Raw genomic sequence first — 27,421 nt, 5'->3', positions numbered from 1 at the left:
GTTGTTTATTTTTTAGAAACAATGAAAATGAAATGCTACAAACACACCTTATTCTTCATCCATGCATCATTGATACCAAAACGACATGGTTTCTCTCATATATATCATGACCTAAAGTGACATGCTATAGATTTCTTTCACACAAATCTCTCCTATGGGTCTCAAAATATAGCCTACAAGACATACAGATTACTTTCATGTTTCTTTTATAATGATGCTTTCTGGAAGCACCCAGCTCTACCCAATAACCTTTTACCCTTCCTCCTCTCCATGCTTTATCTCTCCTTCCCTCAGGCGACTGACCAAGTCCACCCTCCTCCTCATCCCTCTCTTCGGCACTCATTACATGGTCTTCAGCTTTCTCCCAGACTACTTCAGCGTGAGCCTGCGGCTTTGCATCGAGCTGTGTCTGGGCTCCTTCCAGGTTATCCAGCCCGCTATCAGCACAACACAGCTTAAACCCAAACCTCAGCGGGAGTGTAAAACTACTGAACTAAGACTTACTAAGGCTGGAATAGGCTACTCGATTTTTGCTCAGATTTTCGCCCCGATTTTAGTCTGGACGCATCGACGCTAACGTTAGTTGTCAATAGATGCAGATTTTCAGTAGTCAGAGTTGACAGAGGATGCGTCCCTAGTTCATTAGTCAGGGCACTGATCAAGGACTCGGCCATTTTAAGGGCTGTCTCAATCGCAAAATCCTTCTAGGGCACTGAAACGTTTGCTGAGAACACCATTGCTGAGTATTTTCTCCTTAAAACTGCAGTGAACCAAAAAGACGGTCTCAAAAAGACGGTTTGAAATCGCTGGTGTTTCTGACGTCACAAACTACCTTGTAACCAATCAGATCAACGTGTGATCATCAACGTGTGGATCTCTGAGCTGCTGCGAGTGAGTGGAGGCGGGGCTCATTTGCATATTCATAGAACCGCGTATACTAAATGAGGCAAGGGTGTCGAGTTACATTCAAGCAATTTTAGGGCATGAAGAATTTTTTTTCGAGGATAAAACGTTTAAATATGTCGTTTGGTGATCAAAGATGAGTTTTAAGGGAGACAATTATTGACTACAGGGGGACTTTAATGGAAGTTCTGAAGCTTGAAACTTAAATCATGTGAGCCAGCTCACTACACATTACGACACGCGATAGATGTTTTTAAAAATACAAACTATTATTTAATTATATTTAACCTTAAACATACATCGTTAGATGGGTAATGCACATAATATAGCTAACATTTATCATTTATGTACGGCTGAAAGGTTGCACGTATAGTAACAAGTAACATTAAAAATAATGTCAGAAAGATATCAGTTCTGCTGTTGTTCATAAATACTGTACCAGTAGTGATGTTGTACAATGAGAACATTGTCACATCGCCGGAAATAGAGTCATCAGTGTCTCAGTGTGTAGTGAGCCAGGTCTTGAAGTTGCCTGGAGTGCCTGAGGCACAGGTACCAGTGCCTGAATTAATGTACACCACATACTGATTCGCGAGCTAGGGAGCTGATTGAGACGCACCCAGATTTTCAGAAAGTCATGTTGTGTAAGATGGGCACAGGCTCTGATATTTTTCTTTTTTCTTTTAAGCTTCAAACTGTTATGATTCTATCTGGTCTGATCATATCAAACAGAACACATTAGAACAGATAGGGCCCTATTTTAACGATCTGAAACGCAAGTATCAAACGCGAAACGCAAGTAACTTTGTGGGCGGGTCTCGGGCGCTGTTGCTATTATACCGGCGGGATAAATGACTCTTGCGCCCGACGCACATCTAAAATGGGTTGGTCTGAAGTAGCTACATTACTCATAGGTGTGGTTTGGGCGTAACGTGAAATAAACCAATCAGAGCGTCATCTCACAGTCCCTTTAAGAGCAGACGCGCTTGTTCCATGGCGGATTGCAATTATAACGGCGGATTTGCCAGGAGCACGCCAGGAGCGGTTCACAGCCGAGTCAGGGCCGTAAAAGACAGAGAAGTGCCATTGTATGGGGATGTAGAAACCCACCCAAATAAGCTTCGGTTAAACAGGCGTATAATAATTTTGGTAAATGTGTAAGATAGATTTATGCCTATTTTTTCACATTTTCATGGACACCACAACGATTTCCCTCATGTGAAATATTTTTCCTTGAAATTATGTATGGTTTGCAAAAATGGCAACTGCTGCATCTGTGTGTAGATGAGAGAAGCAAAGTGTATGCACGTTGTGCACGCTACATTATAGCCAAGCATGCGCCCTTAAAATAGCCTCTGACTTTAGACTAGGTTTTTCCTGGTCAGTGGCGGAATTGTTTTCTGCAACTGCAAAATAGCATCAGGGCATGTTTGCGCCGGAACACGCCTCCTCTTTTCGCTGAACCGCCCCCGAGCAAGTTCATTCCCTAATTTACCGACGTGCATCTGTGGAGGGAAAAGTCCTCTGTGCATCGGGTGCAAAATAGGAATGATACATGCGTCGGTGTACAAAGTCAATTGCGCTGGGTGCAAGATAGGGCCCATAGGCTATTGTTTTCATTAGCGAAACAAAAGCATACCAAACAGTAAAGTTCAATTAACGAACGAATGACTCGTTTGAAGCGGTTCTTTTTAGTGAATCAAAAGTATGCAGCGCAAGTCTGATTAACCAACAATTGATTCTTGTAAATCTTTTTAATGAATCAAAAACAGAAAACGCAAACAGCGTTCGAAAGCTTAACAATGCTGCCTTCGGAGGCTGCATTCCAGAAGGCATCAAAGCACATGCGAATCCAATGTTGCCTTCACATTCCTGAGATATCTTCATCTTATTGATTTTTGAAGGCAGCTTTGATGTATCCTTCGCTGCCTTTGATATCCCACAATCCTGTGCTTTCCATTCTGTGACAGTTGAGCTAAAAAATAAAGAACTGAAAAGTGCGATTGGTGGTCAGTTTGTGTGTAAATGTACATTTTTGACCGACATTTTTCACTTCTAATGTCATTTCTAGCGAGAAAGTGCGTATTCACCGAAGCTTGCTCTGTTTTGCTGTAGATCATTAAACCGTTGTTTTGTCTGTCCGAAATTAGTTTCGTGAGGAACCTTCGTGTGCAGACTCTGCCTACAAAATGTCACTGCCTGATAAGGCAGCGAAGCAACAAGTCGGCCGGCTAAGTTTTCAAACGCAGCCAGCATAATCTGATTCATGAACAAATGATTCTTCTAAACCAGTTCTTTTTATTGAATCAAAAACATGCAGAGCAAACCGTATAGTCTGATTCAGAAGCAAATGACTCTTTTTTTAAACCACTTCGGATTGAATGCAATAATTGGACGAACATTGTTTGGTCCTGAGACTGCCACTGAAGATATATGTACATTTATTAATATTTTGACCACCTCTATCATTGATCAGGATGTGAAGAGTTTCAACCAGTATAACAAAAAGTTTTCGTGAAAAACATTGCCCTTTAAGCCTAGTGTCTGATCCTTTAGACATTTAGGCCCGGTATCACAGACAGGGTTTAGATTAAGCCAGGATTAGACTTAGGACATTGAAGTATAGATTTTATAAACGTTCCTTAGAAGAAAAAAACATTACTGGTGTGCATCTTGAGACAAATGAATGTCTCTGACACTATTTAAGATATGTCAGTGCAAGTTACTTTCAGTTAAAACAACTCAAACATGCATTTTAGTCTGGGACTGGGATTTGATGCCCTCTTTTTCTCTATGACCACTTACAAGTCGGCAAGTGTACGTTTTAAAATCTGTTCCCGAAGTCTTGTGTTGTATTCCAGTCTTTAGAAATGCTCCCCTAGGATCAGTCGATGAGCTCTGATCAACACCACCTCAGAGCAGACCTCATACTCACCTTCGATCTGTTGAGACAGAAGATGGACATTGGGGTTTTAGAGATATTACTTAGTTAGCCGGAACGCTAATTGAGTTTCTTGAAGGGCCGATAACTAATTTTGAAGATTAATTCCATGCAGGAGTTTGAGGAAGGCTTTAACCCTCTTGTAAAAGTTTATTTAAGTCATAATATGATGTCCGTGATGTGCGATTTTTAGTGCTAATTACTTTCTTTGAAGGCTAACATTGAAGTAAGACTGTGTTCTTTCTTTGTCTTGACTAGTCAGACATGTCAGCTCAACCGAATGTGAAAATGATTGAATCGTGCGGGCGGTTTTCAGATTGCTGTTTACAGAGCCTATGGCTGTATCAGTGACAGGTTTGATATCTCAAGACATCTATTTTAGGGTTCTCTCTCTATATGTGACCCTGGATCACAAAACCAGTCACAAGTCGCACGGGTATATGTGGCAATAGCCAACAATACATTGTATGGGTCAAAATTATCGATTTTTCTTTTATACCAAAAATCATTAAGATATTAAGTAAAGATCATGTTCCATGAAGATATTTTGTAAATTTCCTACCATAAATATATAAAACATTTATTTTTGTGAGTGAATGCAGCACAATCGAGAACATAAATGGACAACTTTAAAGGAGATTTTCTCAATGTTTCGATTTTTTGCACCCTCAGATTCCAGATTGTCAATAGTTGTATCTCGACCAAATATTGTCCTATCCTAACAAACCATACATCAATAGAAAGCTTATTTATTCAGCTATTTCAGATGGATACATCTCAATTTCATTTATAATAATTTATTATCTTTTATAATGTGTTTTATACTTTTATATGAAATATTTATATCAGGCAATGCTGTAATTGATAAAGGAAACCTTGGTACTTGATACATTACAAAAATATTTATATAAAAAAAATTAACAACAGAGGCGAAACTATGCAGTTTGATTTCTATTTATTTAAGGAATCAACACAACCAAAAGCTGAAATGTCCTACATCATTCAATTTAATTTCGGTAACACTTTTTTTAGTGTCATATGTTACATGTAGTTACTATAGTAATAGCTATAAAATTATGCATAATTAAATGCAACTAACCCTAAACCAAACCAAACCCTAATCCTAACCCTATAGGAAGAACATGTAGCCTAGTTACTAAAGAATTACTACTAAAATGTATAATTACAGTGTAACAAAGAAACCTTCAAATAAAAGTGTAACCTGATTTCTTATGTAAAACACTGATTATATCAACCTGTAAAATTATAAACTATTCAAAACTACCATAAAATAGTATAGAAAGTTTGTAAGTCATAGACTTTTAGTTTCTGAATCATATACAACATTGTTTGTGCTGTCCATCCATCCATCCATCTTCTTCCGCTTATCCGGGGCCGGGTCGCGGGGGCAGCAGTCTAAGCAGGGATGCCCAGACTTCCCTCTCCCTAGACACTTCCTCCAGCTCTTCCGGGGGGACACCGAGGCGTTCCCAGGCCAGCCGGGAGACATAGTCCCTCCAGCGTGTCCTAGGTCTTCCCCGGGGTCTCCTCCCGGTGGGACATGCCCGGAACACCTTCCCGGGAAGGCGTCCAGGAGGCATCCGGAAAAGATGCCCGAGCCACCTCAGCTGGCCCCTCTCGATGTGGAGGAGCAGCGGCTCTACTCTGAGCTCCTCCCGAGTGACTGAGCTTCTCACCCTATCTCTAAGGGATCGCCCAGCCACCCTGCGGAGAAAGCTCATTTCGGCCGCCTGTATCCGGGATCTTGTCCTTTCGGTCATAACCCACAGCTCATGACCATAGGTGAGAGTAGGAACGTAGATTGACCGGTAAATCGAGAGCTTCGCCTTACGGCTCAGCTCCTTCTTCACCACGACAGACCGGTACAGCGACCGCATTACTGCAGAAGCTGCACCGATCCGTCTGTCAATCTCCCGTTCCATCCTTCCCTCACTCGTGAACAAGACCCCAAGATACATGAACTCCTCCACTTGAGGCAGGAACTCTCCACCAACCTGAAGCGGGCAAACCACCCTTTTCCGACTGAGAACCATGGCCTCGGATTTGGAGGTGCTGATTCTCATCCCAGCCGCTTCACACTCGGCTGCAAACCGTCCCAGTGCATGCTGAAGGTCCTGGTCTGATGGGGCCAACACGACAACATCATCCGCAAAGAGCAGAGATGAAATTGTGTGGTCCCCAAACCTGACCCCCTCCGGCCCCTGGCTGCGCCTAGAAATTCTGTCCATAAAAGTTATGAACAGAACCGGCGACAAAGGGCAGCCCTGCCGGAGTCCAACATGCACCGGGAACAAGTCTGACTTACTGCCGGCAATGCGAACCAAGCTCCTGCTCCAGTCGTACAGGGACCGGGTAGCCCTTAGCAAAGGGCCCCGAACCCCTTACTCCCAGAGCACCCTCCACAAGATACCGCGAGGGACACAGTCGAATGCCTTGTCCAAATCCACAAAGCACATGTGGATTGGTTGGGCAAACTCCCATGAACCCTCCAGCACCCTGTAGAGGGTATAGAGCTGGTCCAGTGTTCCACGACCAGGACGAAAACCACACTGTTCCTCCTGAATCCGAGGTTCTACTATCGGCCGGATTCTCCTCTCCAGTACCCTGGAATAGACTTTCCCGGGGAGGCTGAGAAGTGTGATCCCCCTATAGTTGGAGCACACCCTCCGGTCCCCCTTCTTAAAAAGAGGGACCACCACCCCGGTCTGCCAGTCCAAAGGTACTGTCCCCAACCGCCACGCGATGCTGCAGAGGCGTGTCAGCCAAGACAGCCCCACAACATCCAGAGACTTGAGGTACTCAGGGCGGTTCTCATCCACCCCCGGTGCCTTGCCACCGAGGAGTTTCTTGACTACCTCGGTGACTTCAGCTTGGGTGATGGACGAGTCCCACTCCGAGTCCTCAGCCTCTGCTTCCTCAATGGAAGACGTGATGGCGGGATTGAGGAGATCCTCGAAGTATTCCTTCCACCGTCCGGTGATATCCCCAGTCGAGGTCAACAGCTGCCCACCTCCACTGTAAACAGCGTTGGTAGGGCACTGCTTCCCCCTCCTGAGGCGCCGGACGGTTTGCCAGAATCTCTTCGAGGCCGACCGATAGTCCTTCTCCATGGCCTCACCGAACTCCTCCCAGGCCCGAGTTTTTGCCTCCCCAACCACCCGGGCTGCAGTCCGCTTGGCCCGTCGGTACCCGTCAGCTGCCTCAGGAGTCCCACAAGCCAGCCAGGCCCGATAGGACTCCTCCTTCAGCTTGACGGCATCCCTTACTTCCGGTGTCCACCACCGGGTTCGGGGATTGCCACCTCGACAGGCACCGGAGACCTTACGGCCACTGCTCAGAGTGGCCGCGTTGACAATGGAGGTGGAGAACATGGTCCACTCGGACTCAATATCTCCAGACTCCCTCGGGATCTGGTCGAAGCTCTGTCGGAGGTGGGAGTTGAAGATCTCTCTGACAGGGGATTCGGCCAAATGTTCCCAACAGACCCTCACAGTATGTTTGGGTCTGCCGAGTCTGTCCAGCTTCCTCCCCCGCCATCGGATCCAACTCACCACCAGGTGGTGATCAGTTGACAGCTCCGCCCCTCTCTTCACCCGAGTGTCCAAGACATACGGCCGGAGGTCAGATGAAACAACCACAAAGTCGATCATTGACTTCCGGCCTAGGGTGTCCTGGTGCCATGTGCACTGATGGACACCCTTATGCTTGAACATGGTGTTTGTTATGGACAAGCTGTAACTAGCACAGAAGTCCAATAACAGAACACCACTCGGGTTCAGATCAGGGGGGCCGTTCCTCCCAATCACGCCCCTCCAGGTGTCACTGTCGCTGCCCACGTGGGCGTTGAAGTCCCCCAGTAGAACGACGGAGTCTCCAGTCGGAACACTTTCCAGCACCCCTCCCAGAGACTCCAAGAAGGCCGGGTACTCTGCACTGCCGTTTGGCCCGTAGGCACAAACGACAGTGAGAGACCTATCCCCGACCCGAAGGCGCAGGGAAGCGACCCTCTCGTTCACCGGGGTGAACTCCAACACATGGCGGCTGAGCTGGGGGGCTATAAGCAAACCCACACCAGCCCGCCGCCTCTCACCATGGGCAACTCCAGAGTGGTGAAGAGTCCATCCTCTCTCGAGGAGTGTGGTTCCAGAGCCCAAGCCGTGCGTAGAGGTGATCCCAACTATCTCTAGTCGGAATCTCTGAACCTCACGCACAATCTCAGGCTCCTTCCCCGCCAGAGAGGTGACGTTCCATGTCCCTAGAGCTAGATTCCGCGTCCAGGGATCGGGTTGTCTAGGCCCCCGCCTTCGACTGCCGCCCGATCCACTTTGCACTGGCCCCTTACGGTCCCTCCTGCAGGTGGTGGGTCCACGGGAGGGTGGCCCCACGTCGCTCCTTCGGGCTGAGCCCGGCCGGACCCCATGGGGGGAGGCCCGACCACCAGGCGCTCGCATACGAGCCCCAACCCCGGGCCTGGCTCCAGGGTGGGGCCCCGGCTGCGCCATGCCGGGCGACGTCACGGTCCTCGAATTTGTCGGCATCATAAGGGTTTTTGAACCGCTCTTAGTCTGACCCGTCACCTAGGACCTGTTTGCCTTGGGAGACCCTACCAGGGGCATATAACCCCAGACAACATAGCTCCTAGGGTCGTTCGGGTACTCAAACCCCTCCACCACGATAAGGTGGCAGTTCAAGGAGGGGTCCTGTCGGTCCTGGAGGGCCACTGTCCTGCACAGTTTAGCTCCAACCCTGATCAAACACACCTAGCTGTGAGTTTCTTGTGATCCTTAAGACATTGATTCGCTTGCTCAGGTGTGTTTGATCAGGGTTGTGAGGTTTTTGATGAACAGTTATTATATAGTAAAGAGTATGTATGTGCATTCTTCTGAATTTACCCTTTTGGATTCTACGGAACAATTAACAGCATGCAAATTCATGAACGATTTCTATCATCGTTACATGTTTGTGCTGTATGTTTTTGATTTATTTTTTAAAAACTGGCTTAAAAGAGTCATTCTTTTATGAATCGGATTTCATTTGTTGTGTTATACGTCTTTGATTCACTAAAAACAACCAGTTTAATTAAGAGAGTCAATTGTTTGTGAATCAGACTACACTGGTTGCTCTGTATGTTTTTGATTCACTAAAAAGAACCATTTGAAAAGAGTCATTTGTTCATGAATTTCAGTTAGCGCTGCATGTTTTTGATTCACAAAAACAAAACAAAAAACCTGTCATTCGTTGGTGAATCGTGCTAAACAGTTTAACGTTGTGTTTTTGATTCACTGAAAATAACCATTTGTTCATGTATTGGACTAAACCAGGGTTTCTCAAACTCGGTCCTGGAGGGCCACTGTCCTGCACAGTTTAGCTCCAACCCTGATCAAACACACCTAGCTGTGAGTTTCTTGTGATCCTTAAGACATTGATTCGCTTGCTCAGGTGTGTTTGATCAGGGTTGTGAGGTTTTTGATGAACAGTTATTATATAGTAAAGAGTGTGTATGTGCATTCTTCTGAATTTACCCTTTTGGATTCTACGGAACAATTAACAGCATGCAAATTCATGAACGATTTCTATCATCTTTACATTCAGAGTCACACTTGTAAAACATGTTAGCTGTTCGATGTCATTAGGTTATGGAAATATCTGGATTAACTCTCTTATGAACACATTGCCAGTCAATTTCTCACTGCGGATGAATACTTTAGCGCTGGACCGTCTTGCATTTTAATCTTATGGACACTCCTGATGGATTAAGATTTGATCCGGCTGCCTCACAACACACAGATATACATCCATGATCATGCATAAGTATATGGGCCTGCAGAAATTGTGTTAAAAGCATGTAATTTTTGTCTCAAAGCTCTCAATATAAGATGAAAGGAAGAGGAAGAGAGATGGATTTATAATATTTGTGGATGTTTGATCTGAGGAACATTTTCTGCAATTTGCACTGACTTTCTCTTTTTCATTGATTTTCGTAAGGGTCTTATTGTGGCGGTTCTCTACTGTTTCCTGAACCAGGAGGTGAGTGATTATTGATTGATAGCCCTCACACACCATAAACATACAAATTATGCACCAAAATTCAAAATAATGTGCTGAAAGCCCTTATTCGTTTACAAACTGTAAAGTGCATGCAAGTCCGTTTTGTGTTTGAATGGAGATAATCAGCGTTCTCAGAGGACTAAACAACATTTGTACTCAAAATCCTTGACAAAAATGTTTGCCAGTCTTTATTAATTTGATTAAGAAACTGATTGGGGAATTACAAGAGGACTGCTCAAAGGCCAATAAGCAATTAAGGATGAATAATAAAAATGCATTGCATTTGAGCCTGTGCTGTGCTATACGGTAAAGCTGAGCTTCTTGCATTTAATGAAACTCATTTCTAACAAAACCACTGTATGAACTAATAATGACTAATGACTAATTATATTTTAGGCTACAGACAGTATTGTGGTTGTAGGGTTTAAACTTAATAATATAGAAATCTTTATAAATCTAAGTTAGGTTAGGTTTTGAGGGAAGTCTCTCCTGGGTTTTTGTGATTATATATCATATATGTTTTTGTTCGTCAGGTTCAGAATGAAATACGCTCACGGTGGATTCGATATCGAGAGGGGAGTTACGTTGTAGTCCCTGTTGGAGCCAAAGGAAGTCAAATGGACACTCGGTTCTAGACTAAAACTCATCAGTGCCTCCAGAAAACACTCACATCTGAATGAAACACTGTTTGCAAATTGTATTGCTCCGTTTACATGAGAACAAATGAGATCATCGCCATTAACCTGCAACTTACAGACACCAAAAGGATTCTGACACTTTTAATAGTGGCTTAAGTGTTCAAATACTGAACATTTGGGCTGAATTACACGCACTCAAAACTATTCATTAGAGAGCATACTGGAATTTATCATTACAGAACCGCTGTCAAATAGCAGTGGCCAAAAGTGATGTCTGGTCTTGGGTAATTGACATCTTCACCCTTTATTCAAATACTTTTAAAGATTTTGTAGGCATATTGTGTGTTTTACATTGTATTGTATTGTAAGCAATTGTTTTATTTTGATAAAGCAATTAAACATGCCAAAATGTTCGGTAAATCATCTTTGGCCAGGCTGTCATACAGTGAAATTATGAACACATGCAAAAACAAGAGAGAACCCAAGGGTATTATTAAAACTGATGATGTTGTAGTCAGTGTATGCTTTAGTGATATTTTTGTTTTTCTATGCATTTTTTATACTTACTGTAGCTGTATAGTTTACCTTTTCAGATGCTTAGTGTTTAATTCCTAATCTTTAAAGTATTTGTCCGCATATTTTGATGGTTTAATAAAACTTATAGGGTCATTAAAAACAAATATCACCTCAGGACATCACTTTAGGCCAGGGGTTCCCAAACTTTTCCATGACAAGGCCCCCCAAATACTACTAGGTTCTGGCCAAGGCCCCCCTTTTGCAGGATGTGTTATTGAACCCATCGACAATACTGCGGCAAATGTATAAATAAATAAATAAAACATCTAGGTGAACATCAGATTATGTGATGGTGTTTGATACCAGCCAATCAGAAAGATTATAGAGATGAACCGATTACAATTTTCAAGACCGATTCCGATTTTTCATTGAGTTTGACCTGCCAATACAGATTTTAGCCGATTCTGATTTCATTTTTTCTAACCACTTTACAGCACACACAAATATTTATTTTCTATAAATATATTTTTTATAAAACACCACTTTTACCCAAACTGATTAATAAAAACAAGTTTAAATGGGTACATTTTCTATAAATATTTTTGAGTCTTCATTTTCTTTTCTGACATAGCCTACTCCAGTTCTTGTTAAAACACACTATAGCCTACATGCAAATTATGTGCATTTTTGGTACTTTTTGTGTGAAATCATATTTATTTTGTCCATCAAAAGTGTGCTTTCGCTTTAATTGAGCGTGAGCAGCGCAGCAAAAATAGACGGCGCCGAAACCCTCCGCTGCTCACGGCACGCGACGCTCCTGCTTGACGCTCACGCGCTGCTCCTGCTCGCGGTGTGAATGCACTCACTGAACATGCACGCCGAAAAAAAATTTGCGCTGCTCACGCGCCGCTTGCGGTCTGAAACGGCCGTAATTCACAAGGTTTCCTACATGTGCGTTCTGTGCACGTGTGATGCTGATGTTACGCAATGTTAATCATGCGGCGCCCGAGTGCATTTGAATCGGCATATGTCAGACTGAAAATCGCCCGAAAATCGGCAAATTCTGGTCACCAGCCGATCAATCAGTTCATCTCTAAAAGATTAGCATTAAAAGTATAATGTTCAGATAGGCTATGCAACAAATTATTATAATGTTATTTCATAACAATACTCATATTAACACTTTATTTTTTTTGACGTTTTAAACTTTTTTTTCCGCTTTTTTTTTCAACTTTCTGCGGCCCCCCTGGCGCCCCCTGGCGGCCCCCCAGGGGGCCGCGGCCCCCAGTTTGAAAACCCCTGCTTTAGGCCACTACTGTGTGTGTGTGTGTGTGTGTGTGTGTGTGTGTGTGTGTGTGTGTGTGTGTGTGTGTGTGTGTGTGTGTGTGTGTGTTAAGTATAGTAGAGTATTTAACATTTGTATATTGATAGATCTGTGGATTTCTGAGTGAGATGTATGGTAACCTGGGCAAGTTGTCACGTGTTTTTTATAACAATTTCTGCTGGCAAAAACAGTGGTTTGATATTTTTGTTACCTTTTTCATTTTATTTAATGGGTTGTTTTGTGTTTCATATTACTGTTCGCATTACTGTTAACAGTTTTCTGAAAATTCCGTTCAATCCTTGTGACAATTTACCCCTATATAGTGCAATATATGTTTAAGAAATGTATCTTTTTTTTCTGCAATATTTCAACTATTCAAAGGCATCTTTGTAGCAAAGACTGATATGTGTCTAGACATTGACTCAGAAATATTAATTTGAGCTAAAAGTGTAAGGACTAGCCCTGTTTTCTTTTTCTATTCTGCTGGTTGATTCTTTCTTGGTCACTCAAAACTGGAAATGTTGCGTCAGCTGAGAGCAGAAATAGTTTTACTCAGTTTATTGTCAGTGTCTCTGCAGAATATAGAGCATTTGCAGATGTGGTGTTCTCGTCTTTTCTCTTCTCGTCTCTTCTAGTCTCTGCTTGTTTCTACTCGTCTCTGCTCATTTCTTCTTTTCTCTTCTCTTCTTGTCTTGTCTTGTCTCTTCTCAGGTCGTCTCTTTACATCTGTTCTCGTCTCGTCTTGTCTTTGCTTGTTTCTTCTGGTCTCCTCTCTGCTTGTCTCTTTACTTCTCGTTTTGTCTTTTCTTTTCTCTTCTTGTCTCTTTTCTCTGCTTGTTTCTACTCGTCTCTGCTAATTTCTTCTTGTCTCGTCTCTTCACTACTCGTCTCCTCTCACCTCTGCTCGTTTCTTCTTGTCTCTCTTCTCTGCTTGTTTCTACTCGTCTCTGCTCATTTCTTCTTGTCTCGTCTCTTCTGCTCATTTCTTCTCGTCACTTCTCGGTCTTGTCCGGTCTCTTCTCTTCTCACCAAATGTGCATTTATACTTTGTTGCCTATAAACAGCTATTAAAATAACAATAATATGTAAACGTATTTTGTATAAATATTATGTATGTCTATAAATATTATGTATCTATAATGTATGTATGTTCAGCTGTAATGCAGTATTTTGTTTCCACGTTTTTGAGTGGCCTTAAGTGTATTAATGCATCAAATCATCAGAGTGCATTACAGAGATGGAAATATCACCCAATTTTATGATGCTTTACCTGTGTAATGGATTCTATTTATTTATTTTTGTTTGTTGCTTTAATAGTGCAGTTAAGCTGATGTCCTTATACGTGTGCTTATGTTTGTGTATGCGTAAGCAAGCTGGCATAATGAGTACATGTAGCTATTTTTGAGCTCAAGTGTTATTGATCTTTTGCTTTAATGTCTGACATATACTTACTTTGTATTAAAACATGAAAAACATACATAAATGACTCATGTCCTTCAGAGATCATTAAATGACAGCTGGATTTGTCCGTCAGTAATAAACAGTGACCTCTGCTGGTCAATACATCACACTACTATTTACTCACCCTAGTTATTTTTTTAAGAAGTTTGAAGTTTAGTTAATTTTTTTATAGTCCTTAGGAGTGTTTTTATATATAATGAAGTCTTCCTTTTTATATATATACATACAAAAAGTTATAACCAAATTGAGGAGCCAACAGAAATAAATCGCTTCCAGCACTATAGGTAGTCCAATTCATATTAGTGAATTGAATCTTTAAGATGGTCAGCTCAGTGAACCGATTCACTGCGAGTTTAAAGGGACAGTTCACCCAAAAATGAAAATTCTGTCAAGTTGTTGCAAATCTGTAAGTATTTCTTTGTTATGCTGAACACAAAATAAGATATTTTAAAGAATGTTTTTATTTTCCTTCCATTGGACGTCAATGGGGCCCAACAACTGTTTGGTTACCAGACATTCTTCAAAATATCTTCTTTTGTGTTCAGTTTAACAAAGACATTCATACAGGTTTGGAACAACTTGAGGGTGGGTAAGTGATGACAGAATTTTCATTTTTTGGGTGAACTATCCCCTTTAACAACATTATTAGTCTCCAAATAATATCAATTGGTGTTAATTATTACCTGCATTAAATTTTCCTCACTATATTTAACAACATTCCTTAAAGTTTAGTCTAAAACAAAGTCCGTACAAACGCTTTGTGAATGGGTTCGACCAAAACATTCAAAAGAATCGGCTCAGCGTTAATAATATTAAATAGCAATGCCAATTATTAGTAATAAGTTCACAATATCAGATTTACTATTTTCGATTTGTGAATCGATTGGCGAATCGATTCGCCTGAATCATTCAAAAGAGTCTGTTTAAAAGAACGATTCATTCGCGAGGAGGGTTACTTCAGCACTGAAGCATTTTGATGGCGAGGCGTGGCGTTTACGAACTCCTGTGTAATGATTGGCGTGCCAAAGCAAAAGACGCTTTTCTTTTTTTCCGAAAAAAATTTAGGAAAGGAAAGTATCTTGAGAAAACATGGCGGAGTAAGAGAAAGAAACTTTTTCGATGCTTCTTGAAAAAGGGAGAAACTTTTCCACCACGGGACATGTAGCGCGATTACACTCTTTAAAGTACAGATCTCAAAGTGTCTGAGGTAGGAGTTTGATTTCTTTTCTCTTTCGGATTTAACGTTAGTTTAGTTGTGCTTTAACAGCTTCTCCACTGAGCTTTTTCTTTGTAATGTGTTGCATATTAAGTACTTCCTTGACTTGTCTTTCTTGAGCAACATCTTGAATCTATTTATTGTTGCTTCTATGACGGTTTTGTACCGAACTACTTGTCAAAATGATCTTTATAGTTTATCTCAAAGGCATGTCAATATGTTTCTGACCATGACAGCATATGAGTAAATGATGACTAGGACCGGTTCTGTCAAAACATAGTGTTCATTCCTCCACTAATACGTTATATTGAAATAAAAATGGGTGGAAATTTTAAATAAAATTAAAATTAGCATGAAAACAAAAGGGCTGCTTTGTAACATTATTAAGCACATTTTCCTAAATTCTCATAAAAATATCATTGCCATTATTATAATCCCTGAAAAATAGTGATATATTATTTAAATTGTACTATGTTTATATTTATATTGGTCTATAGAATTGTATTAAATAATTTATATAAAAATGTTTAAAGGTTTAAATTTAAATTTAAAGGCCAAAATTAAAGGTTTAGTTCACGCAAAAATTTAAATTCTTTCATACTCAACCTCGTTCCAAACCCGTAAGACTTTCGTTCATCTTCGGAACACAAATGAAGATCTTTTTGATGAATCTGAGAGCTTTCTGTCCCTTCATTGACAGCTACGCAACTACCACTTTGATAAAAAAAAAAAAAAAGAGAACGTAAAAAGAATCCATATGAATTGAGTGGTTTTGTCCAAATTGTCATATAAAGACACAGGATCGCTTTATATGATGAACAGATTGAATTCAGGCTTTTATTCACATCAGTTGTGGTAAACAGAAGCTTAATCATGTTCGCTTGACACGAGAAATAATGAGGTTCATTCTCGTGTTACACATCACGTTTGAGCTTCAGCAAGAACCAATGAGGTTCATTCTCGTGTTAGCATCACATTTGAGCTTCAGCAAGAACCAATGAGGTTCATTCTCGTGTTACGCAGCACGTTTTAGCTTCTGCAAGAACCAATGAGGTTCATTCTCGTTCGTTACGCATCACGTTTGAGCTTCAGCAAGAACCAATGAGGCTCATTCTCGTGTTACGCATCACGTTTGAGCTTCAGCAAGAACCAATGAGGTTCATTCTCGTTTGTTACGCATTACGTTTGAGCTTCAGCAAGAACCAATGAGGTTCATTCTCGTTTGTTACGCAGCACGTTTTAGCTTCAGCAAGAACCAATGAGGTTCATTCTCGTTTGTTACGCATCACGTTTGAGCTTCAGCAAGAACCAATGAGGTTCATTCTCGTTTGTTACGCAGCACGTTTGAGCTTCAGCAAGAACCAATGAGGTTCATTCTCGTGTTACGCAGCACGTTTGAGCTTCAGCAAGAACCAATGAGGTTCATTCTCGTTTGTTACGCAACACGTTTGAGCTTCAGCAAGAACCAATGAGGTTCATTCTCGTTTGTTATGCAGCACGTTTGAGCTTCAGCAAGAGCAAGAACCAATGAGGTTCATTCTCGTTTGTTACGCAGCACGTTTGAGCTTCAGCAAGAACCAATGAGGTTCATTCTCGTGTTACGCAGCACGTTTGAGCTTCAGCAAGAACCAATGAGGTTCATTCTCGTTTGTTACGCATCACGTTTGAGCTTCAGCAAGAACCAATGAGGTTCATTCTCGTGTTACGCATCACATTTGAGCTTCAGCAAGAACCAATGAGGTTAATTCTCGTGTTACGCAGCATGTTTTAGCTTCAGCAAGAACCAATGAGGTTCATTCTCGTTTGTTACGCATCACATTTGAGCTTCAGCAAGAACCAATGAGGTTCATTCTCGTGTTACGCATCACGTTTGAGCTTCAGCAAGAACCAATGAGGTTCATTCTCGTTTGTTACGCATCACGTTTGAGCTTCAGCAAGAACCAATGAGGTTCATTCTCGTGTAACGCATCACGTTTGAGCTTCAGCAAGAACCAATGAGGTTCATTCTCGTGTTACGCATCATGTTTGAGCTTCAGCAAGAACCAATGAGGTTCATTCTCGTGTTACGCATCACGTTTGAGCTTCAGCAAGAACCAATGAGGTTCATTCTCGTGTTACGCATCACGTTTGAGCTTCAGCAAGAACCAATGAGGTTCATTCTCGTGTTACGCATCACGTTTGAGCTTCAGCAAGAACCAATGAGGTTCATTCTCGTGTTACGCATCACGTTTGAGCTTCAGCAAGAACCAATGAGGTTCATTCTCGTGTTACGCATCACGTTTGAGCTTCAGCAAGAACCAATGAGGTTCATTCTCGTGTTACGCATCACGTTTGAGCTTCAGCAAGAACCAATGAGGTTCATTCTCGTTTGTTACGCAGCACGTTTGAGCTTCAGCAAGAGCAAGAACCAATGAGGTTCATTCTCGTTTGTTACGCAGCACGTTTGAGCTTCAGCAAGAACCAATGAGGTTCATTCTCGTGTTACGCATCACGTTTGAGCTTCAGCAAGAACCAATGAGGTTCATTCTCGTGTTACGCAGCACGTTTGAGCTTCAGCAAGAACCAATGAGGTTCATTCTCGTTTGTTACGCAGCACGTTTGAGCTTCAGCAAGAACCAATGAGGTTCATTCTCGTTTGTTACGCAGCACGTTTGAGCTTCAGCAAGAGCAAGAACCAATGAGGTTCATTCTCGTTCGTTACGCAGCACGTTTGAGCTTCAGCAAGAACCAATGAGGTTCATTCTCGTGTTACGCAGCACGTTTGAGCTTCAGCAAGAACCAATGAGGTTCATTCTCGTTTGTTACGCATCACGTTTGAGCTTCAGCAAGAACCAATGAGGTTCATTCTCGTGTTACGCATCACATTTGAGCTTCAGCAAGAACCAATGAGGTTAATTCTCGTGTTACGCAGCATGTTTTAGCTTCAGCAAGAACCAATGAGGTTCATTCTCGTTTGTTACGCATCACATTTGAGCTTCAGCAAGAACCAATGAGGTTCATTCTCGTGTTACGCATCACGTTTGAGCTTCAGCAAGAACCAATGAGGTTCATTCTCGTTTGTTACGCATCACGTTTGAGCTTCAGCAAGAACCAATGAGGTTCATTCTCGTGTAACGCATCACGTTTGAGCTTCAGCAAGAACCAATGAGGTTCATTCTCGTGTTACGCATCACGTTTGAGCTTCAGCAAGAACCAATGAGGTTCATTCTCGTGTTACGCATCACGTTTGAGCTTCAGCAAGAACCAATGAGGTTCATTCTCGTGTTACGCATCACGTTTGAGCTTCAGCAAGAACCAATGAGGTTCATTCTCGTGTTACGCATCACGTTTGAGCTTCAGCAAGAACCAATGAGGTTCATTCTCGTGTTACGCATCACGTTTGAGCTTCAGCAAGAACCAATGAGGTTCATTCTCGTGTTACACAGCATGTTTTAGCTTCTGCAAGAACCAATGAGGTTCATTCTCGTGTTACGCAGCATGTTTGAGCTTCAGCAAGAACCAATGAGGTTCATTCTCGTGTTACGCAGCATGTTTGAGCTTCAGCAAGAACCAATGAGGTTCATTCTCGTGTTACGCATCACGTTTGAGCTTCAGCAAGAACCAATGAGGTTCATTCTCGTTCGTTACGCAGCACTGAGTTTCAGCAAGAACCAATGAGGTTCATTCTCGTTCGTTACGCAGCACTGAGTTTCAGCAAGAACCAATGAGATTTTCATGATTGTCGTCAGTTAGACTCATCATTAACAGTAGCGAGAATTACGAAATGCAAAAGTAAAACACGTGTTTTCCATTAAAATGACAAGTATACCGGTTGCTAATTCTCATTTAAAATATGTATAAAAAAAATTTATTGCACAATAATAGGTGTCATTTTCTTTATGCAAAATATAATATTTTCATTTCGGGGTGAAATATGACCGTGAGACTCATTGTAAGCAGTTCCCTCTCGTGGGATTAAATGAGAAACACCTGGACAGGCTCCGGCTGACAGAACGGACACAGCAGCTCTTGTGTCTGCACAGGCTGCGCTGCGCTGCGGTTTATGAATCTTTTAATGAATCACAGCTGTTTACAAGGCTGTACCTTGTGTTTTATTCTATTGAAAAGACTGACTAAGCTGGCCTATTACTGCTCACAAAACTGCTGTCACCATTATAGGGCAGTTGAATGAGTGGCTCAATGTTTTTGGAACTGTTGGCATAAATAAAACTTGAACTGAAATGATGGTGCAGACGAGTGTGTGAGTGGTTGAATATTCCTGGCCTGAAAACACACTGGCAAGGAAGTTGAAATGTCAAACAAAAAGGAAAATGCATACAGTGTGTCTTAATCGCACACTTGAGTAAACTTGCAGTTGGACATGGCCTGAGGTTTTGCTGGACCAACTGGCTCACGAGGAGCCACAAAACCACTATGTTTGGCCGTAATCAAATACACTTTTTTGCTCTCGATGAAGGTCACAGCCCTTCCTGAGTATCCAGATTGTCAGTTTAGCCAGTTCTGAAAATGAACAATGCTTTCAGTTTTCTAATCAATACAAGGAATTCCTGAAGTACAAACAAATATGATTTCTGACGCATTTTCCCACTGCCCGCACGATTTTTGTTCAATTCAAAAATGAAAATGTTGTCTCACCCTCTTGTTTTCCAAACCCAAGACTTTCTTATGTGCAGTATCATTTGTATTAGTTTTTATTTATTTTATATAGGTTACATTTATTTTTACGTCAGTAATTTTACTATTTCAACAAACTTATTTAAAGTTAGTTGGCAAGGGAGCATTTCTAATTTAAGTTTGTTTTTCGTCTAATATTTTATTTTATTTTATTTTATTATTTTTTTATTTTTTTTATTTTTTTAATAGTTTTAGTTTTAGTTTTAAACCGTGACAGCTTCTGTGGAATGCCAAAGGAGATATTTTAAAGATGGCAATCTCCAAAATGACGTTAAAGGTCATGCACATCAAGCTCAAGTCCTCTGAAGTCATATAACTTTGTGTAAGGAATTTAAGTTGCTATTTTCTAACATATCATCCCCTTTCACAATAGCTCTCAAATCTCATTTTCATAAATGTTTATATTCAAACATTGCATAAAGAAGCATCAGGCCATGCAGGTTTGATATAAAAAATGCCAAATGACATTGATTCTTGGGCTTTTCTTCATGCATGCAAAGAATTGTATGGTGCTTTATTGTCAGTTTTGTAGCTTGACCGGTTCTGGCCACTGTAATATTTCTTTGAAAACATCTTCTTTTGTGTTTCTCTGAAGAAATCTTGTCACACGGGTGGGTTTGGATCAGTGTGAGGGTGAGTAAGCGATGTCTAATATGTCACCATCCCTTCAAATGAAATCATTCAAGATTATTGATGGTGGTTTCAATTCTTAAAGGGATAGTTCACCCAAAAATGAAAATTCTGTCATCATTTACTCACTTTCAAGTTGTTCAAAACCTGTATGAATTTCTTTCTTCTGCTGAACACAAAAGAATATATTTTGAAAAAATGTGGGATATTGCATAAAAAACGCTGGATGGAAACGACAAGATGCTTACATTCTAATAAAAAAAATGTATGTGCTCAATTGACGTGGATGATTTATTTAAATCCGATAAGAAGACATGCGCATAAACTATGATGGAAATTCATTTGCCGAATAAATCCCTTGATGTGCAAAAAACAACAAAAACAAAAACACTTTGCCTCAACAAAAGATATGATTGGATAACTGGACTAACCAGTTGGTTTGATCATTCTGAAATGCCAAAGTCAGTCATTAAAAGGATTTGTTTGTATTGCCTCCCAGAACTGTTTTCACACGATTGCATTCCCAAACACAAGATACTGTAACAGTTTAATGCATTTCATCTGTGAGGTGCAAGTCAAGTTAAAATGTACGGGAAAAAAAGCTACTACAGATATTTTGTGCCAATTTCCCAGGAAGTGGTGATTTTGTTGCTTTATTCGCAAATGCTTTGAGATATTCAAATTTTGCGCAAAAGTTAAATTCTTTGAATGGGAAAGCTACTGTAATACAACAACATCAACTTTTCATCCTGGAAAAAGCGTCTTTTGATGATCGGATGGTTGCTCACGAGGAAGTCACTTCCTCATGTTCAGCCTTCCACATGAGATGTTATTGAGTTTGTAGGGTGGAAGCGTGTTGTCATCAATCAGTCAATGACTGTTTTCTTAGTGAAATCATTAGCTGCTTACACCTCAGTGTGTGTATGTGTGTGTGGGAGAGAGAGGATCATATGTCTTAGACTCTTTCTTTAGTGTGTCGCTCGCCTGTCAGATGGTCCATGGATCAGACACGGTGAAAACATGGACATCTTCGCTCCATCTTTATGTTTGCTGTTGTAGTTTTGTTTTAAACTTGGACTTTTACTATGAATCTAAATGGATGGGATCACAAAAGATGAGGATCAAGCGTTTCACGTCCGTTCCAGGTAGGAGAAAAGACTTGTCTTGCCTTACGATACACAAAACTACAGCACATTTTTTGATGTGCCTTCATTCTCTATTAACTCATCATGTTTTTGCTGATTATGGAGTGTTTTATGGAGTGTTTTACGCAACATATCTTGCTGTAAATACCAAAAGACCTGTCTATCTTTCCATTGACGTGCACTTGTTTTTCCATCAGATAAATGGGGTTTGAAATGTAATACAGTGCTGCGGGTGGAGGCGAGTAAAAATGGGCTCAGGTTGGTCGAGAGATCTCTTGTGTGTGCATTTTTAATAGCCGTGTTTAATAATTAAAAAGGAGGGTCATCACTTGTTGGCACTGTTTTGTCTCGGTTGCTGTCGTACATCCTGAAATACTGCAGGACCATCTCACACTGAAGCTGAAAGATGAGTCAAGGGCCTATGTTTTATTTCAGGGAGTGTTTTTTCCACACAGGGGTGAAACATTTACAGGAAATAATTGGTGAGATTGGGAAAGGGATCGAATTCGGCTCAGCGTCTTTTGGAGTACATGTGCTAACCACAATGTCATGGCTCCAACAACGTCCTGAAGTTGGGATCAGTGTTGTCAAGTCCGATTTTCCTGCGGAATTAGGCTACTTTTACACTGTTGCTGTATTTTTTTATAATATTTTTTTTAGTTTAACCCTTTCCCACAAAATGCAATTTTGACACCCCAGAAGACAAATTTTACCGGGCAAACCACCCCGGAACGCAAAAGGGCTAGGTTTGGCTGGGATTGGTTTATTTATTTATTTTATTTTTTTTACTTTTATTTTTAAACTGTTTTTTACCAAACAAATACAGAAAAAAAATAATACTTACAATACACATGTACTCATCCTTACATAAGAACATATTATTGTGTACACATACAGAATGTATACTTGAGCACATATGCACATATAGATAGACATTCACTGTTCACCGGGTATAACTTATATTATATTCATGATCACGTGATTTGATCAAATTCTGCAATACACAGTTATGTTAAGGGTTACACTTCCAACCCAGTCCAAGGGTTTGAAGTATAAAATGGTTCACCAGTTCTTTGTTCTTGTTTTCTATCTCATGTATACATGTTGTGGGGTGGAGGGGCATTTGTAACCAATGTAATCTTTTCATCTCTTCTCGACCACTTCCCCCAATATGATGAAATTCTATGGGATTGGGCTGGTTTTGTTACGCAAACTTGGTAACCCTGTTTGGGTTGGGATGTTTCCCCCAATCATGTAAATGTTGTCATTTCGTCACAAATTTTTGGCGTACCTTCAGATCATTCCAAACCTATACGATTTTCTTTCTTTTGTAAAACAAAAAAGGAGATGTTTAAAAGGATGTTCACGGCATGCTACTCTTTTCCATAGAATGAAAGCATATCAGGTGTTGTTAAGCTCCAGAAAGGACAAAAAACTCCAGCATGAGTCCATTGTATTCATGTAGGCTATTCCAATCCATCTTCTAAAGCCATATGGTGACTTTTCTAATATTTTGTGGTGAAAATGTTGCTATTCAATGAGTAGCCAATATTTCCCACCAGTTTGTTTTCCTAATAAGCTTTTAGACATTTTTCTCCATTCTACACATTTGAACTGCCATGTTGCGTTCAGTCATAATCTGTTTTTTTGTTGTTGTTTTTTTAACAACTGAATGAAACAAATGAAAATAGACATTGTGCTGAACTTTCTCCTTTTGAGTTTCACAGAACTCACGGAACGATATGAGGGTGAAGAATTAATGACTGAATTTAAATTTGTCTGAACTTACTCCCTTTTAATGTCAGAGTTTTAGAAATGAACAGAAATAATGAGCAACATATGCCTGGTGTTTCAGTAAGAATCAGTGAAATTCATCACTTCATGAGAAGCATGAGTTGATATATGGTGCGAATTAGTCATTTGCATCGGTCAGTGGAGAAATCGCGTCAGCCGCTCGGCCCGCGTCCCACCTCGCTGAGGATAAAGAAATTAGAGCATGTGAAGGCCGCAAACCTTCCGCTGAGGACACTCTGGGCAAAGCGTGGGATTTAATTTGGTCTAATGGATTTTCCCTGCATGGCCTTGGTTACCTGACTGTTCCTCTGGCTGGAGTCGATTCATTCTTCACAACATCTCGCTCTACTTCAGCAGAAGATTAATTGATTCAGGGAGGTTTTCTTGGGTTGCTTTGTTCCTTGAACAAGTTCTAAAGCCGTCATGCTTTCTCTTGCTAACTCTTATTAATAATGGCAAGAGTGGCTATATATATTCTAAAGAGAATTGTGCACTTTCCAGTGCAAAATATGCTTTTTGCATACTGGTTTGAGCCAAACATGTGACTAGACGCCAAAGACTAGTTATTTGTCCCACGGTCAATTTACTTTTAAGTTCATGTATTTTTGTCTGGTTTTATTTTCTAAATTGTAATTCTGAACACTGATCACTCTCTGTTGCACAAATGTTGAGAACTCAGGTTAATTACTTAGTTTTGCTTGCCATGTGAAGCATAACTATTACAATTGCTCATACTCAAGATTAAGGATTGGAACAAAGCTCTAACCATAAGAATTAAGCTTTAACAAAGTAAAAAAAAAAAAAAAAAAAAGGTTCCAAAAGTTGTTTTTTTGTTTGTTTTTTTTGCAGCAATACCATGGAAGGACTAATTTTTGTTCCTTAAAGAACCACAAAGAATGAACCTTTATGTTTAGGAATGTAGAATAACCATTTAGGTTCCATAAAGAACCTTCCATTGAACAGTTCTTAAAGGAACACTCCACTTTTTTTGGAAATAGGCTCATTTTCCAACTCCCCTAGAGTTAAACAGTTGAGTTTTACCGTTTTCGAATCCATTCAGCCGATCTCCGGGTCTGGCGGTAGCACTTTTAGCATAGCTTAGCATAGATCATTGAATCTGATTAGACCGTTAGCATCTCTCTCAAAAAATGACCAAAGAGTTTTGATGTTTTTCCTATTTAAAACTTGACTCTTCGGTAGTTACATCGTGTACTAAGGCCGACGGAAAATGAAAAGTTGCGATTTTCTAGTCCGATATGGCTAGGAACTATACTCTCATTCCTGCGTAATAATCAAGGAACTTTGCTGCCGTACCTTTTTTCTTAGGGTTTGTTCACACTTGTTAGGTTTGGTTAGATTAAAATGAACTCTGGTGCGATTGCTCTGTTAATGCGGTTCATTCGAATAAGTGTGAACGCTGCCATCCGAACCCTGGTGCGCACCAAACAAGATGCGTCTCGGTCCACTTCCAAACGAACTCTAGTGCAGTTCGACTGAAATATGAACGTAACACAGACCAAAGACAATTGAAACAAACCAAAAACAGACATGTCACAAGATGCGACCCTTAAAAAGGACCAAATGCTCAAGCACACCTGTTTTTTCTCATCATAGTCGCGATGTTGTATAGGCATCAGAACCACGTCTCCTCGCAGCATTGGTTTGGATGTTCGACGAATTCCATCGCAAAATATAAATGCCATAACATTTTTTTTTTTTGGTTTCCTATCTTTAGGTTTGGTGTTAAAAATGACAGTGTGAACGCTAAGCAAATCTGGAATAAATGTATCATTTTCTTTTTTGGTCCGGACCAAAAACCAAAGCCCCTTTCACACAGTGCGATGATCCCGGCAAATTGCCGGGAAATTGCCGGGAAATTGCCAGAACGCCTTCTGTGTGAACGCAAACACGACCCGGGATTGATGCCGGTATCGATGCCGGGTTGGGGACCTAGTAACATTGCCGTGTTCAGTCCCAGAACGCGCGCTGTGTGAACAAAAGCCGTCATCAATGCCGTGTCGTAATGATGGCGCTGAAGCCGGGATCGTTCGCCAGCTGTGAAACGGTACGTAATGCGCTAGTTTATGATCGAATCAGAGAAAAAAATGCACAAGTGTGGTTTCTCGAGAGAGAAATCGCAGCTCATAAGCAAACTTAAAGGGATTCTTCAGGATTTAACATTAAGCTTTGTATTAGTAGAAAACCTGTAGTATTTTCGAATTACCGTGCTTTCCACCCTCATATCCCCCTGAGATGAGAGATTTATGTATTTTTTTTTTGTCTGGAAAAAATCCTCAGATGATGCAAAAATCGCCATTTTGCGTCATCGGAGGATTTTTTGGCCAGAGGCTAAAGACTATAGCCAGTAGTAGGGGCTGTCCCGCATGTTCTCAACCCGCCCATAGAGGGTGGGATCTCACTCACAGAATGTACACACAGTGTCAGCCATCTTTTTTTGGAAGCTAAGCTAACAGGCTCTTGTTCTGTGGAGAAAGCGGAGTAGTAGGGGTTACCATCCTCTTTTTCCCGGACATGTCCGGCCGTCGAGATCGTCCAAAATGTCCGGGATTCGGCTCTTGCTTTCTGCAGTCGCCATTCATTGTTTACATGCACACCTTTTGTTTCAATCTAACTGAATTCATTCCGATTGGTGAATCTGAATGTAGTGTTTACATGAACGCTAAACAAGTGATCGGTTGATGTGCGTTTTAACATTGCTAAGAAAATTCCCTCTCCTCCGTGAGAGATACGAGACCGGTGCGTCTCACAGGTGCGTCATCAGTAATGAGTCATGCCACCGGCCTCTCATCGTTCTCCCACGGCCCTCAGTCTCGTCCTGCTCACCACAGTAAACATAATGAATGCCTTGTTGTTTAACTGCGCTCTCTTACCGGTAAGCGTGGCTTGGGAGTGGCCTCGTAGGGCAGCGAAGCAAGTGCATTCTGGGAGTTGTTGTCTTTCATCCACATTAGCCACATTTCTGGCTTTTCTCAGTCTAGAAAGCTCCAAATAAAAAAATAATTTCACATTTCTTCTACATAAATGACCCATTTTAAATACACATTCATCTTTCTGGAGGTGAAGTATTCCTTTAAGACGCTGCTGAGACATTACATGTCACGTGTCTTTACGGGATTTTTATGGCTTGTGTGTGAACGCACTCTCTGATTCCGGAAAATCACTGGCAGTGTGAATGAACCAAAATCAAATTAACCCGGGTCCAATCCCGGGTCACTTTATCCGTGTATTTTCCGGAATATCTGTGTGAAAGGGGCTCAAGAGAACTGAACTGCAAGTGTGACATTTTTTTAAATGGATGTTAAAGGTTCTTCATGGAACTGTAGATGCTAGTAAAGAACCTTTATTTTTTTGATGAGTGTAACAAAACAAAAATCAGAATCTGCATAGTTTTTTCCCCCCCGACCCACCCAACTGGAATAACTGGTTTAGGAGCTAAGCACATTAGAGTTACTCTGTTTTGCCCTTTATGCGTGATAATCCCCATGTGTCGTCTCACTGATAATTGGAATTGACGCTTCCCTTCGGGTGTCCGTAGATGACTTGGGCGACATGTACAGTTGCATCTGTCATCGGAAGGCTTACCGCTGACCCTTCATGTGTGCGAGACCCAGCATAACCCGTCACTGCATGCCAACAACAAACCATTTTAGATGCTAAAGCCTCGTCTGGTTATGCTCAGGCTTCTTACCAGGGGTAGAGGGTTGGGAAAGGTCTCACAGAGGGTGTTATCCTTGAATTTGGTGTCTTTTGGAAGAGGTAAATCAGTTTTGTGATGTGTCTGAGAAGGTCGAAGCTGTGGGGCTCATGCTTCTCCCCATGGAGAATTAAACGTGTCTATCACATTGGAGGAGGAAAAATCATCAAAAAGATTGGGATGTTTGGACGGTGCACTGAATTTTATAAAAAGAGAAAGGATAAAAGGTGGGGTGAGTTTTTCTGTACGCAATTGTCATGTGGTTGCCAGGGCATTGCTGTGTGGTTGCTAAGGGGTTGTTAGGTTGTTGCTATGGTGTTCTTGGTGGTTACAAGGTGCTTATTGTCTTTATTCAGCAAGGACACATTAAATTGATCAAAAGTGAAAGTAAAGAT

At 41.2% G+C, this 27,421-nt stretch overlaps 2 protein-coding genes across 6 annotated transcripts in view; both read left to right on the top strand.

Moving 5' to 3' along the window:
- The window catches only part of ghrhrl (growth hormone releasing hormone receptor, like), a 51,427-nt gene extending 39,074 nt beyond the window's left edge, over nt 1-12,353 (top strand). The window contains exons 11-13 of one of the 2 annotated variants that reach the window (XM_082145665.1): nt 295-424; nt 9,851-9,892; nt 10,447-12,353. In XM_082145665.1, coding sequence (XP_082001791.1) covers nt 295-424; nt 9,851-9,892; nt 10,447-10,548 — 274 coding nt within the window. In that variant the 3' untranslated portion in view covers nt 10,549-12,353. Of the gene's footprint in view, nt 1-294; nt 2,167-9,850; nt 9,893-10,446 lie in introns of those variants that run through there. The other variant, XM_082145664.1, reaches the window with a different exon arrangement.
- A 2,522-nt stretch (nt 12,354-14,875) lies between these two features.
- gpsm2l (G protein signaling modulator 2, like) overlaps nt 14,876-27,421 on the top strand; it is a 29,403-nt gene continuing 16,857 nt past the window's right edge. The window contains exon 1 of one of the 4 annotated variants that reach the window (XM_082145576.1): nt 14,876-15,059. Coding sequence is in view for 3 of the 4 variants with exons in the window: in XM_082145574.1 (XP_082001700.1) it covers nt 27,105-27,253 (149 nt within the window). In the remaining variant the exon portion in view is untranslated. Of the gene's footprint in view, nt 15,060-19,914; nt 21,518-26,346; nt 27,254-27,421 lie in introns of those variants that run through there. The other 3 variants (XM_082145575.1, XM_082145574.1, XM_082145573.1) reach the window with 3 other exon arrangements.

This window comes from Leuciscus leuciscus (assembly GCF_965113295.1).
Source record: "Leuciscus leuciscus genome assembly, chromosome: 18".
Classification (NCBI taxonomy): Eukaryota; Metazoa; Chordata; class Actinopteri; order Cypriniformes; family Leuciscidae; genus Leuciscus; species Leuciscus leuciscus.
Note: the sequence above shows the minus strand (reverse complement) of the source record. Positions and strands in the feature narration are given on the sequence as shown.